The 15,057-nt window shown below is 45.5% G+C and overlaps 1 protein-coding gene across 7 annotated transcripts in view; it reads right to left on the minus strand.

Moving 5' to 3' along the window:
• The window catches only part of ZNF462 (zinc finger protein 462), a 157,154-nt gene that overhangs the window by 35,290 nt on the left and 106,807 nt on the right, over positions 1–15,057 (minus strand). For all 7 annotated transcript variants that reach the window (XM_042242925.2, XM_027964144.3, XM_027964141.3 and 4 more), the window contains 2 exons: positions 7,870–8,137; positions 5,857–5,993 (listed from right to left, as the gene is read on the minus strand). In XM_042242925.2, the coding sequence (XP_042098859.1) occupies positions 5,857–5,993; positions 7,870–8,137 (405 nt within the window). The remainder of the gene's footprint in view (positions 1–5,856; positions 5,994–7,869; positions 8,138–15,057) is intronic.

Genomic DNA, 15,057 nt, shown 5'->3' on the forward strand with positions numbered 1-15,057 from the left:
ACTGACAATCTCACTGTAGTATCTTTTTTTTCCCCCCTCAAGAAAAAATGATACTCATCAGATAAATTAGGGGAGATTAGTTTTGTTCCAAAAACATACCCACCTGCAGGGTTCAGTTATATTTAGCATTTCTGTGTGTATTGAGGTTACAGGCTGTGAAACACAAACTTTAAGTTTATAAGCCAAATGGAGACCCATCTCAATGATTACGCAGCTCTGTAATTACAAATATTTGATGAAACTGTCTCATGCCTATAATTCAATTTTTGCCCAGTTTCTCAGGTTTGCTATAGGTATATAAGGGACATCCAGGCCAAGCAACGCATGCGGCAAACATTGCGCTTCCAATAGTTAGAACTCAGGAGAAATGCACTCTGGCTTCCCTGGTGGCTCAGACGGTAAAGAATCTGCCTACAATGCAGGAAACCTGGGTTCGATCCCTGGGCTGGGAAGATCTCCTAGAGAAGGAAATGGCAACCCACACTTGCCTGGAGAGATCCCACGGACAGAGGGGCCTGGTGGGCTATACAGTCCATGGGGCTGCAAAGAGTTGGACACGACCGAGCAACCAAAAGCATTCACGTACTCTGAAACTATTTCTTCCCTTGTTCACTGTCCCTCTTCTTACTAAAGTTCACGCTCCTTCAATACCCAAACCTTGCCCGACTCTTCCTGGCAGTATCCCTAGAGCTTAAAGCAATGCTAGCATGTGGTGGGTGTTCATTTGTAACATGAATGAAAACCCATCCAACATCATACCACTTTCTCCTTGAACCAGAAGACTCAGGTTTAATTTTTCCCTGGTTACACTGGTCCCATCATGGTGAACCTCATCAAATGCTGATCTGACCTAAGTGCATGGTTCCTCAAAGAGATGGGTCTATAATCCTTGGCTTTAGTCTCTGCTAAATTAGAACTCACCAGGTATCTCATCAGTACCCCGGCTTCCCATCTGTCTACAGAGTAGCATTCTACTCCTGCGATGGGATCCAAGCCCTCTTTCATTTGACCGGAATATACCTTTCTAGCCTTGCCTCCAGCTGCTGCTATTGCTGCTAAGTCGCTTTAGTTGTGTCCAACTCTGTGCGACCCCATAGACGGCAGCCCACCAGGCTCCCCCGTCCCTGGGATTCTCAAGGCAAGAACACTGGAGTGGGTTGCCATTGCCTTCTCCAATGCATGAGAGTGAAAAGTGAAAGTGAAGTCGCTCAGTCATGTCCGACTCTTAGCAACCCCATGGACTGTAGCCCACCAGGCTCCTCCGTCCATGGGATTTTCCAGGCAAGAGTACTGAAGTGGGGTGCCATTGCCTTCTCTAAGCCTTGCCTCCTAGTACCTTCTACTTTCACTCTGTAAACACATCTTCCCTCTACTCACCTGAGTGGTTTGTTAAAATTTTCCTTACACTCTGTAATGAGTCAAATGGAGTCCCCAGAAATTTATGTCCACCTGGCCCCTCAGAATGCAACCTTATTGAGACCTGAGGTCTTCACATGTTAGTAAAGATAAGATCGTATGGGAGAACAGATACACACACACACACACACACACACACACACACACACAGAAGAAGGCCATGTGCAAAGGGAGGGAGAGACTGGAGTGATATAGCTACAAGGCAAGGGATGCCAAGCAAAGTCGGGAGCCACGAGAGGCTGGGAAGAATCTAGGAAGGATTCTCCCCTAGAGTCTTTAGGGGGAACACAGCCTTACAAACAACGGCATTTCAGACGTCTAGGCTCCAAAATGGAAAAAGAATCCATTTCTGTTAAGTCCCCTACATAACGAATACACCCACCGCAAGTCCTCTCTGACTGCTGAAACGTTATCATGGATCAGTTTGAAAGCCACCCCCCTACCACCACCTCTCTCTACTCCAAACAGAAATACATCTGCCACTGTCAATCTCCTAGGTACTTATCACTCACTATCTTAAACATACTTATGCACACAGTTCATCTTTTTGAGGAGAGCAGACTGGCTCTCAGGTACCCCATCTTAACCCAAAGAACCCAGCACGGTACAGCAAGGAACAAGCAAATAATACATGACTACTGAACGCATGGACCAACAGAACGATCTCTTTTGTAGCAGCCAATGTGATTCCACAGTTATTTCTCATTCAGATCACCCAGGAGTGGAATGAATTCCTTTTTCCTTCCTCCCTATTCAAATACAGCAATTTGTCTGGACAAAAAGCTAAGGAGACTGTATTCCTACAAACAGCAGCTTATTCTCAGGGCCAGTTCAGAAGCTGTTTTTCTTGCCATTCATTCCAAGTATTTTAATTAACCAAAGTCTCAGAAAGATCTCTTACTGCAGGCCCCAGAGACCAAAGATGTTTATTCATCCACAGAGTAAGGAGAGCACAGGTGCACAGAAAGCCACGTCTTGTTACTCTGAGATCAGCCCCAGCTCAAAACTGCCAGGCAGACCCCCACCCAACCCTGTCTTGTCAAGACTAGCTCCCACTGAGCCGCCATCTTGACTGAGACGGACCCCAAAGCCAGGCCAGGATGCAGATGGCAGACATGCTACCCCAAAGTGCCCTGCCTACCTGCGACTCAGTGGTCCCCATCTCTGACCCCCAACCTTCAGATCACTCTATCCCCAGACCCAGATACCACAGCCACTGGAATGCTCAACAGGGTGACGCCAACCACCTTCCCAAGGGTGAGGCAGTGATGCCTGGTGGGTAAAGGCGTGGACCGGGGGTGAGGCAGGCCTAGGATCAGATCCCAGCTGGGTCACTTATTAGTCATTTGACCTTGGGTAAGATGCTCAATCTTTCTGAACCTGTTTTCTCCCTTGTTATCAGGGATAACAGTTAACACCTACCACTTCGGGTTTTGTGAAAATTCCATGAAATGACTCACTGGAGAGCACTCAGCACAGCACCTGCTACCTAAAAAGTCCTCAGTAACAGTAACTATTGCTGTGGGTGTTGTCACTATTACAACAGTCCTCAAATACTCACGTTCATTCCAGATTGTACCCTTTCTGACCCCAATGAGGACAAACTCTACAATGCTAATGCTTCTTCTAATATAAATTATGTCTATAAATAAACAGAAAAGACTCTAAATAACCACTGACAGGCAATACGATGGATGGATCATGGGATCAGAAAACGGGGGTGGACACACAGCTTCCCTGCTCACTGGTTGAGTGACTCTGGTTGAACTACTTCTACCCTCACGGGTCCAGCGAGGGGCTGGGGGCAGTTCACCGCTGTTTTCTGGCTGGGGGCAGCATGCACTGCTTCATACACAGCGGCCCCCTCAGGAGAACCCCCCTGGAGAAACTCCTTTCAGGTTTCAGCACCTCAGATTCTTGAACATTCAAAAGTCTAATGAACACCCACAATCAAATTGATTCTGTTATCGTCTCCCCCACAGTGGGCTGGAGTCCCAGGGCTGAGACAGTAGCCCGCTGCTAACAAGCACACAGGATCCTGCGGCAGACACCAAAACTCTAGGTGAGTGTTCTCATACCTTCATGTGAACTTTTAACTGCTTTTTCCTTATTCTGCAATTACCCCAATCTCCTCTCTTGTTTTTAATCCTACAGTTCTGCACAACTATCTTTAACATATCTTCAATTCTTGGTGAAATGACCCTAAAACACTACACTAAAACAAAGAAAAAATAGTTTTTGCCAGCTTCAAGCCTCACATACATAAAACAGGACTACAGGTCAAAGTCCCTTCCAGTGTGGCAGAATGTTGAAGTGACCATGTGTGAGAAGCGCTGGGTCAGGTGTGGTGTGCTCCAGGCATTAAGTGTTTCTTTCTGCCTTCTTGTTTCCTGGACTCTTAGCTCAGGGAAGCAAAATCAGCGAGCTTGCATTAGGCATCAAGACTCTGATCCCAGCAGGCATGTGTGGGTGTAAGTCTCTGCTGCTGCTGCTGCGTCGCTTCAGTCGTGTCTGACTCTGTGCGACCCCATAGACGACAGCCCACCAGGCTCCCTCTTCCCTGGGATTCTCCAGGCAAGAACACTGGAGTGGGTTGCCATTTCCTTTTCCAATACATGAAAGTGAAAAGTGAAAGGGAAGTTGCTCAGTTGTGTCCGCAGTCACGTCCAATTCTTTGTGACCCCACAGACTGTAGCCCACCAGGTTTCTCTGTCCATGGGATTCTCCAGGCAAGAATATTGGAGTGGATTGCTATGTCCTCCTCCAGGGAATCTTTCCAACCCAGGAATCAAACTCGAGTCTCCTGCATCTCCTGCACTGGCTAACGGGTTCTTCACCATTAGCGCCACCTTGGAAGCTTGATTCCAGCAGGCAGCAAATGGAAACGATACTCCACCACTGAGGTGGGGTCTTACTGCTCCTGTCTGCTCCACAGTAGCATGACTCATGGCCTTGTTCCAAGCAATGGAGGACATAGAGCCATTGACAGATACATGGGCCCAGGGACCAAAAGCCAGGTGACTGAGGGAGCACACCACAAGGGATCCCAGGGGTTCCTGCCTAAGCGTCCCTGCACGGCTTGCAGGTGGACGTCCTCGCCAGCAGGCATCACACGTCCCGAGTCTGCCTGGTGATAAGGGAGACCTAAGGGTGCTGAAGGTTGATCTTCCGTGGGGTCGGCAGCAGACGTGGATGACATGCCACAAAAGGCACTGGCCAAAGGCAGTGGCTCTGGGGAAATGCTGCAAACACTGGAAATGCCCCCTGAATACCCAGCATTTCAGAGTAACATCTCCGCAGCAGCAGAAGACACAATGCATTTGAGTCGCAGGTGACAAATACTGAAAAGCATTCCCAGGTTAGAGGCAAAGGAAGGAAGACAGGCAGGAAGAGGAAGGAAAGGAGGGAGGGAGGGAGGAGGGAGAGACAGAAAGGTCAGTAGGTGGAAATAGTAACGGGTACTCTAGTCATCTTTTTCCATCCACCTCTGGCTGGAATCTCTTCCGGACAAAGTATAGTTGTTACATATTTTTCCTTCCAATGCAGAGGGCGTGTGTTGTCTAATGGCATTTTAATTGGCCAGCAGTAAACTCAGTTCAAAGAAAAAACCAAAAAGAAGTATCCTAATACATCACTAAAAGTATCCCAATGTACCAAAGGAATCAGTGTTTACAAACAGCCAAGATGCATCCACATGGAACACACCAGACACGCAACATGCCAGCTCGGAGGCATAATCATCACCTCTTTATGGGGAAGAGGTAAAACACAAGAGGCTTTAAAACCAGAATGTAAACCCACGGTCTATGGCGTTTAATATGTATCAGGCTGGGATCTCCTGGCAGTCCAGGGGTTAAGACTCTGCCCTTCCAATGCAGGGGATGTGGGTTTAGCCTCTGGCTGGGAAACAAAGATGCCACATGCTGTGCAGCACAAAATATTTAAAAAAAAAAAATCAACATATATCAGGCTACTTTAAGTTTTAAGAATGTTCTCCATCCACGTCAAGGGAAATCCCACATTCTGCTTCGGAGATCATCATTTTGGTCTTCCCTTAACCACAGGGATCTTCACCTTTCACCATGAGTTCACCCACCCACTCTGCTTCTCATTCACTCCCTCCTTAGCAAGGTCGTGACAGCAGAAGGCTCAGGGTGTAAAATCTCTCTCTCACGAGGAAGCCCCGCAGAAGTGTTCACTGTGGACTCCATCACCTTTGCCTCCCTCCAGGTGGAGGAAATCCTCTCAGCAGGAAGATGCTCTTACCCTGCTGACTGTCACTGGGGTGACCGCTGTGATTTCTTTGGGGGAGATAAGGGGAGGAACAAGGGACCGGGGCAAAGGTGTTGCTGCCACCTTGAGACAGCTTCCCTCTAATGCCACCCGAGCCACCCTCCCCACACCCCCTGCATCCCAAGAAAACCAAGCTCAGAAGGTTACCTCGGTGCAGCACAATGTGGTCGATCATGTTGCGTTTGTATTTGGTGTGATAGAGGCAGAGAGGACAGCGGAGATCTTTGGGGCCCTCCTCGGGGACCGCTGAATGCCCGGCTTCCACGTGCATAGTAAAAGCAGATCTGGGAGGGAGCGGGGAGAAAGGCGATGAGTGGGACCCAGAAACATCACACTCACACCCCTTGCCAGCAGTCCTATGGAGACACCCTGCTGCGGGGGTGGGTTACCCAAAACTACAGTGGCTCATCGTGCTTGCTGAGCATAAGTTCCTCAGTTATTCGGGCAATGACTGAGCACTCTTCTGCAGTGCTAACTTCTTTGCGGGAAATTCTGCTACTTGGCTGGGCTCAGGGCAAGTTAAAAAAAAAAAAAAAGAAACAGACTCCCCATTTTATTTTTGAAAATGAGCAGTTGCCTGTTAAAAATATAAAACAAAATCCCTATGAGAATGGATTTCTCATCATGCTCGGAAGGAGAAGCTGGGATGATTCATCTGCTGCCTCGGTGACTCTTCCCAGGGAAGGAGGGAGGGCGGGTTGGTTGGGAAAGCAGGAAGGTTGATGACCACGTAAAGATGCTCAGAGCTGTTGTACCAGCTTGAATGTGGAGGGTACCACTCCCTCCCTCGCTCCATCCTTTTCAAAACTTCAAATTTTACAAAGCCTTAAATGTCTCATAAAAATGGATGAAACCCAAAGTTTAATGGGCAAGGTCCTCTTCTTGTTAACCCGAGTGCCTCTCTCTGGGGAAACATGAACACCTGTCAATGGGCCCTTGTTATCTGAGTCCTTCTCGACTTCTCTCAGTTCTAAGGTCACATACATATTTATCTATAAAACAACTGAACCACATTAACAGTCAGAGATGTTATACATTTTCCATCAAATCCCAGTGACTAAGATGTTGCTGGAAAAGAGACTTGTTTTCCTATCAATTCAAGTTTGGAGGGGTTATGAAGCCCACCCTCGCCAACCTCTCCTTGTGGAGTATGCATTGAAATACTGGAGTGATCTAAAGCCCAGGCCCTGACTGCAACAGGAGCAGATAATAATAGCTTCACACCTGTAATACAGCATCTAATCTCATTATGATAGCTTTCTATGATACAGTAACATTTTGCATTTCCTTTGTGTTTCCTTTGTGCCAAGCACTATGCTAAGCACTTTATGGCTTCACTTATTATTTTACTCCTCACAAGAGTCCTAGAGGTAGGTACTATTATTATCTTTATTTTACAGATATGGAACCAGAGACACAGACAGGTTTAGTAACTTGTCCAAAGTCACACCATCAGTAAGTGGCAAAGCTAGGGTTCAAACCCAGGCAGCCAGGCTCCATATTCTACACTCGTAACTATGAGCCTAAGTGGAATCTCCCAGGATGAGATGAAATCACAGGAGCTTAGATTAAATGAGAGGAAGGACTCCAGTCTTTGTCATACTCAGGAGCAAAAATGACTGTAGATTATCTTTTTCTACGTGGGGACAATCTTTCTGTGATTGTTCAAGTTTAGTCTTCCCAGTGTGAAGTCTTGGTTCTCTTTCAGTAATATGATCTTAAGAAATAAGAATTCTTTACAAGGGTAGCAGAGTATCACCATCGCTGGATGTCTCTCTTGACTTTGACTCTGCTTCTGAGAAGACTATTTTTCCCCAAAGACAAAATAAAAAGTGGGGAGGTGGAGGGCATAGATTTCCAAAAGGGAAAACACTCACTGCTTCACGCACTGGGTCAGGGAAATCCTTTACACTTCTTGGGCACCCATTTGCTCTGATTTTTAAACTCATTTGTTCTCACATAGCTCTTCACCCCTCCCCCAAACCTAAAAGCAGTCTCTGGAATTAGCCTCCTTTTGTGAAGACTGGACCCCACCTGTTCATCATCCCTTGGGCAGGCCTCCCTTGAGCTCCAGATAGAGGAGTGTAAGGGAAGCGTGTAGTGAGGGGTGGAGCAGGAGCAGCCACTTTGTTTCTCAAGGCTGTTCTTTACATCACTTACTTAAAGCCTGTGTAAAAGGAGCAGTCTTTGCACTTGAAGAGCTTCTTCCCACCGTGCTTGTCCCTGTAATGGCGCCTGATGCTCTGGATATAGCCAGAGGAGAATTCACAGAATTCGCAGTGGAGAATGGCTTCCGTTTTCTGCTCAGCGCCCCCCGCGGTCCCAGAAAGAGGCACGGGGCTCACACGGCTGTTGTTTCTCGCCAGAGCAGCGGACTGATAGTGGTTCAACTGCTGCTGAACATCTGGAGGCTCAGAGTAGGATGAGTCTGTGGACAGACAGGGGAAAATGACACCAGACACAGAGAACACAGTGGAGGTCTGATACTTGAAAACCCCTGAAAGAAGTTTTGAGTCCTTTTTCTTTTCAGGGGGCTGACTGTGATCCCAGCTTTCATCTTCATTTACATTCTACAACGCATCTCTGGGGAAAGGCAGGAAGGGAGGAAGCGTCACTTCTTTTAATCTGACTTTGAGGGTTCATGGCATTTAAAAATAAAATTCTGAGGTTAAAGGTTTCAAAGTGAAGGAAGAAAGTAAACTGTTTTTTAAAGGAAATTGCAGTGTGGCAACAGGCTGCCACAGAATACCCGTCCCTGTAGGTGAGATAAATGAACCCGCATAATGTACACAGGCATCCTCACGAGAAAGGAAAGTAGGGGGTGCAGTATCTCCAACTTTGCAGAACAGAATTATTCAAGCCAACCGGAAAAAAAGAAAAAAAAAAGGGTCTTCAACAGAAATGCTCAAGCACATGGCACTCACAAATATAAAAATGTTTTATGCCTTCACTGTCAAGCGATTTAAATTTTAAAATATAAAAATCCAATAGTGTTCTCCAGGAATGGATGTTTAAAGCTTAGTCAGCATTAAGATGGAGATTTATTCATAAATCCCATTAAAATGAAATTCCAAACAAGTCTCCCTGAAAGGTATTTGAAAGTTTTGCAATTCGGAGGAAAATGTCGGAAGTGACAGGCACAAATCTTAAGCCTGTGAAGCTCTACTGGCATGCGGTGGGGAAATCTGATGTAAAAGGTAGGTGAGAAAAATCTCAGTTTCCTCTTTAAATAATTTTTTTTTAAGTTTTAAAAAGAGAAAGAAAGTGAAAAATCAAAGGTCTTCAGCCTTTTCCCAACACACCGATCTGATGTTGGGGTCAGGAATTCACCAGCACCGTCATCAACATTGTCCTGTATAACTATGGCTACCCATGAATGACCAAATGGGCTCTGTGAATCCCATACAGATGAATTTCAGTGTGACTTTCTATGAAAAGGAAACAAAGGGCTCCTTTCTTAATGCTTTTCAAAAAAGCAGGGGTGAAATGGGACAGAAACTGTACCAGCCTCCTCCTGATTTGATGGACACTTAATTTTCCAAAGTGTGACTCCCCCAGGTGGGACACGTGGGGGCTCTGTAAAAACCCACATTTGATGAAACTGGTACCATCCATCCCGTCGGCCTCTTTGAAAGGAAAAGCAAAAACAGCAGCTCCCTGTACTGTGGGGCCACCTCCTGTCTTCAAAATACTAAAATACCTCCCCTTCTTGTTTTCTCCTCCGCCTCCTCAATTTGTATTGAAAAAAAAAAAACCCTCTGGAAATTGTAAACAAACCTGCCATACACACACACAAATAAAACAAAAGGAAACTTGAACAATATCTCTGAGCCTCCATGGGTTCATTACCAGGTGTAAACCAAAGACAAAGGAAGAAAGAAATGACACAACTGAATTCATTTCACCCGATTCTTTTTATCTCCTTTTTCTTTATTTCTCGACCCCAGCTGATGAACCCACTCAGGATGAGAATAATGCAATTGTCAACTCCTCTTTCTTTCCCTCAATAGCAGGTTTGTTTACCATTTCATGGATTGTTTGAGATGTTTTCTATTTAAGCTCTCAACACTAGTTTCTGTTTAAGACACACGCACAATGAAGCAAAAGGCACTGTCTGCCCACCTCTCTTGTTAACAGGAACATGAGCTCCTGGGTAAGCACCACCACCCCAGGACCCTGGTCAGCCCTAACATCTGGGCAGCACCGGTTCTGGCTTGCCCTCAGTTCTGTAGGAAAGAAATTCTGCAACTGACAAGGCCAAAGTCAGGTCCAACTGCCCTGAGTTGTCAACCATTCACAAATCTACCTAGAGACCAAATCAAAGGAGTCGTCCATTTCTCAGTAAGCAGCCACCACTGCCTCCAAGGTGGGCTTCCCAGGTGGCTCAGTGGTAAAAGTTCTGCCTGTCAACGCAGGAGATGCAGGAGAATTGGGCTCTATCCCTGGGTGGGGAAGATCCCCTGGAGAAGGAAATGGCAACCCGCTCCAGTATTCCTGGAGAATCCCATAGACGGAGGAGCCTGGTGAGTTCATGGGGTTACAAAGAGTTGGATACGACTGAGCGCCTAAACAATAACTGCTTCCAGGACTCAGCACCCACTTGAGTGAGGCCCACAAGCTAGCACGGATGCTGATTTCTAGGGGTCTAAGGCATATGCAAACCAAATGATTTTCTACTTCTATGACTTGTTCCAAGAGAGGAAATTCATCACCTGTCTCAAATGGCGGTGTGAAAAGAACAACTCTACGTACTCTGTGTCATAAAATCCTTCTTTCCTGGTTAGAATCAGGTGGACAGGTTTACTTACAAAAATACGCAGATCCCACCACTTGGGATACGTTTGAAAGAATGCCAAGGTAACAATTTTTGGGTCTCCTGAGAGCTTTATTGTCCTCTATCGTGCCAAGACACACTCTTCCTCGCTCTCACTTGGAGTTTGTGAATAATACAAACTTTAACACTTCAGGCACTAAAGTGACAAAGATGTGAGTATATCTGATTTCACTTATCCCAAAAAAGTCTACCCGCTGAGCTACACAAAATCCCAGTTTGTTTGCAAGGCCCGGCTAGAAGAGCAGAAGAGGGTGGTATTGTGCCCAGTTAGAAAGACAAACAGATTGTTAGCAGTGAAGGGTATGTCACATATGTTAAAAATCATCATTAAGGCTATTTTCCTTCATTCCAAGCTTAAGAAAGGAAAATAAAAAAAGAAACCCTGTGCTTGGTCAAGGGCCCGACTTGTGGTCACGGGGACATACAGGAGGTGAAGCACAGGAGAGTGAATCCAGAGAAAAGCCCTGTACCCAACTGCCGGCCACACAAGCTCCCTCTTTACCCCGGGCAGGGCCAGATGTATCTACAGTGGAACCAACAGCCAAGAGGGTGTCAGTCCATCCATCCTTAATCCAACCCTGAGATGCGCAGTTCAGCAAAGAATGTTGGTCTCTGACTTGTGACTATCTATACACAGAGTCTGTAAGGCCTCCGCAGATGACCATTTTGCCTTTTTGAGGTCTTACAAATAGCTGAGAAAACAAAGGAAGCAAAAGGCAAAGGAGAAAAGGAAAGATATATCCATCTGAATGCAGAGTTCCAAAGATTAGCAAGGAGAGATAAGGAAGCCTTCCTGTGTGATCAATGCAAAGAAATAGAGGAAAACAATAGAATGGGAAATACTAGAGATCTCTTCAAGAAAATCAGAGATACCAAGGGAACATTTCATGCAAAGATGGGTACAATTAAGGACAGAAATGGTATGGACCTAACAGAAGCAGAAAATATTAAGAAGAGGTGGCAAGAATACACAGAAGAACTGCACAAAAAGATCTTCATGACCCAGATAACCATGATGGTGTGATCACTCACCTAGAGCCAGACATCGTGGAATGCGAAGTCAAGTGGGTCTTAGGAAGCATCACTATGAACAAAGCCAGTGGAGGTGATGGAATTCCAGTTGAGCTCTTTCAAATCCTAAAGGATGATGCTGTGAAAGTGCTGCACTCAATATGCCAGCAAATTTGGAAACTTAGCAGGGGCCACAGGACTGGAAAAGGTCAATTTTCATTCTAATCCCAAAGAAAGGCAATGACAAAGAATGTTCAAACTAAGACACAATTGCACTCATGTCACAAGCCAGAGAAGTAATGCTCAAAATTCTCCAAGCCAGGCTTCACCAGTATGTGAACAGAGAACTCCCAGATGTTCAAGGTGGACTTAGAAGAGGAACCAGAGATCAAATTACCAACATCCACTGGATCACAGAAAAAACAAGAGAATTCAAGAAAAACATCTACTTCTGCTTCACTGATTACACCAAAGCCTTTGACTGTGTGGATCACAACAAACTGTGGAAAATTCTGCAAGAGATGGGAATACCAGACCACCTTACCTGCCTCCTGAGAAATCTGTATGCAGGTCAGGAAGCAACAGTTTAAACTGGACATGGAATAAAGGACTGGTTCCAAATAGGAAAAGGAGTACATCAAGGCTGCATATTATCACCCTGCTTATTTAACTTACATGCAGAGTACATCATGTGAAATGCCGGGCTGGATAAAGCACAAGCTGGAATCAAGATTGCCAGGAGAAATATCAATAACCTCAGATATGCAGATAACACAAGCCTTATGGCAGAAAGAGAAGAGGAACTAAAGAGCCTCTTGATGAAAGTCAAAGAGAAGAGTGAAAAAGCTGGCTTAAAATTCAACATTTAAAAAACGAAGATCATGGCATCTGGTCCCAACACTTCATCGCAAATAAATGGGGAAACAATGGAAACCGTGAGACTTTATTTTTTGGGGCTCCAAAATCACTGCAGATGGTGACTGCAGCCATGAAATTAAGACGCTTGCTCCTTAAAAGAAAAGCTATGACCAACCTAGACAGCACATTAAAAATCAGAGACATTACTTTGCCAACAAAGGACCATCTAGTCAAAGCCATGGTTTTTCCAATAGTCATGTATGGATGTGACAGTTGGACTATAAAGAAAGCTTAGTGCCAAAGAATTGATGCTTTTGAACTGCAGTGTTGGAGAAGACTCTTGAAAGTCCCTTGGACTGACTGCAGAGAGATCAAACCAGTGAATCCTAAAGGAAATCAGTCCTGAATATTCATTGGAAGGACTGATGCTGAAGCTGAAGCTCGAATACTTAGGGTCACCTGATGGAAGAGCTGACTCTTTGGAAAAGACCCTGATGCTGGGAGAGGTTGAAGGCAGGAGTAAAAGGGAACAACAGAGGATAAGATGGTTGGATGGCATCACTGACTCGATGGACATGAGTTTGAGCAAGTTCTGGGAGTTGGTGATGGACAGAGAAGCCTGGTGTGCTGCAGTCCATTGGGTCGCAGAGTCGGACACAACTGAGTAACTGAACTGAACTGATACACAGAGTTTAGGAAATTAAATTATGATTTGTAATTGCAGTTATAAAATAAATTTAAGTTATATGGAGCTATTCATTCTGTAAGCTGTCTATAATAGGAAAATGATTTTGTAAAAGCAGGCTCACACTAGAACTTTAGCATGGACAGCTACAGCGTTTCTAGGTGTGGGTTTGGAAGTTACCAAGAGCCAGCACTGGATTTCCGCAACTACTGTGTATGGCATAGGTTCTCATCCCAGTTTCACCGATGAGGTGGCTGGAGCTGAGAATGGTTGGCTACACAGCTACCGAGAGGCAGAGGTAGGATTTGAACAAAGATCTGTCTGACTTTAAAATACGAGTCTTGTCTATTACGCATCTGTACTCAACAGGTTGACCTCTGGGGTCCCACGATGCAAGTCAGAAGAACACCAAGGAACACCTGAGTGTTCCATTAGCAACACACTCATAGCAGAGAGGAGAAAGAGAAGGTGGCAGAAAGACAGAAAGTAACATCCAAATGGATAGAAATTAGAGAGAAAATAACACTCAACTGAATACCAAGAGAACACTAAAATGAGCATTTCAGAGCACACGAGGAAGAAAAGAATCAACAAGGTAAGATTCCTGGGAAAGAAAAAGAATATCGAACATTTCAAAATGCTTTATAGAAACACAAAAACCCAGCAGGTATTTGCGTACACGTGTTGCACAGGTAAGCACGGTCAAGCACCCAGACCTGGAGATGTGCTGGCCCACAGGTCATGCTTCGATCAGATGCCGCATAAACTGCCCTCAAATAATCACGCTCTAACATGCCTTCGGGGGAACCTGACTGGGAAAGAAAGGTATCCGAATACCAATGGGAGACGGGTGCTTCTGCGGCTCTTGGACAGCTCAGGACTTCAAACCAGAGACAGCGCTAAGTTCCAGATGAGACCTCCTGCCACTCTCATTCAGCCAGGTTCCTGGAGAAATGGGAAAGTTCTGACTCTCATTCCAGCTCCCCAGAATTCTGGCCAAACCAATGTTAAGTATCCATCCAAAGAGTTTTTTCCTTTTTTCTCCAAAAACGCACCAGCACAGAAACAATCACTGGAAATCTACTGAACTCTGGAAGAACAATAAACCATGACAGAATGAAGCTCGCTTGAATATTCTGATTCTACAAACACTTGGTGGACACCCTCTTCGTGCCAGGCCATGAGCAGGCTCTATGGACTCAAAGTCAAAGAAGGTGTGAGGTGGGACTTCCCTGGTACAGTGGTTAGGACTCCACACTTTTACTGCTGGAGTCCCAGGTTCAATCCCTGGTCAGGGGATCCCACAAACCATGCGGTCAAAAAAGTCAAGGGACAGGGGGTGGGGGTTTGATATCCGGTCAGGGGATCCCACCAGTCATGAGGCACAGCCAAAAAAAAGAAAAAAGCACTAGAGATGCCTTCCAGAAGCCCAGATCTAGAGACACAGAGCAGCTGGCTGTTATGAAAATACATGCCTGCTCCACATCTAACACACTTCCTCCACTGATTAAAGGAGTAAAAGAAGCAAAGAGAACAAATGATCAGTAACAGGGGAGTTTAACTATTGCAACATTAAGGAAGACACAGGGAAGAGTTAAGAGTCAATTGAGCAGTAAATTGTGGGAGGACAGCCCCCTAATGCGCTGAGTGACCTAAAAAGGAGGCTGTACAAGAGGATCAATTCTCAATTTTCTACAGCTCTGCAGAGAAGGTGTGAGTGAGGGTGAAAAACTGGTAGAAGTACCTTGGTGCCAGCAACCACATTTTATTTGAGCTAGATTTTCAAGCAGACGTAGAAGAGAGGCTCTTTCATCAGGGAGAAAGTACCAGGGGGAAATAAAAGACAAGAAGATTTCAGGCAAGCAAATGTTAGATGTGGACGTGGAGGGTGGGGGATGGTTAAATGACACCCATTCATTCAGTAAACATTTACTGAGTATCTAAGTCCATGTGAGACCCT

Source organism: Ovis aries, chromosome 2 (genome assembly GCF_016772045.2).
Source record: "Ovis aries strain OAR_USU_Benz2616 breed Rambouillet chromosome 2, ARS-UI_Ramb_v3.0, whole genome shotgun sequence".
NCBI lineage: Eukaryota > Metazoa > Chordata > Mammalia > Artiodactyla > Bovidae > Ovis > Ovis aries.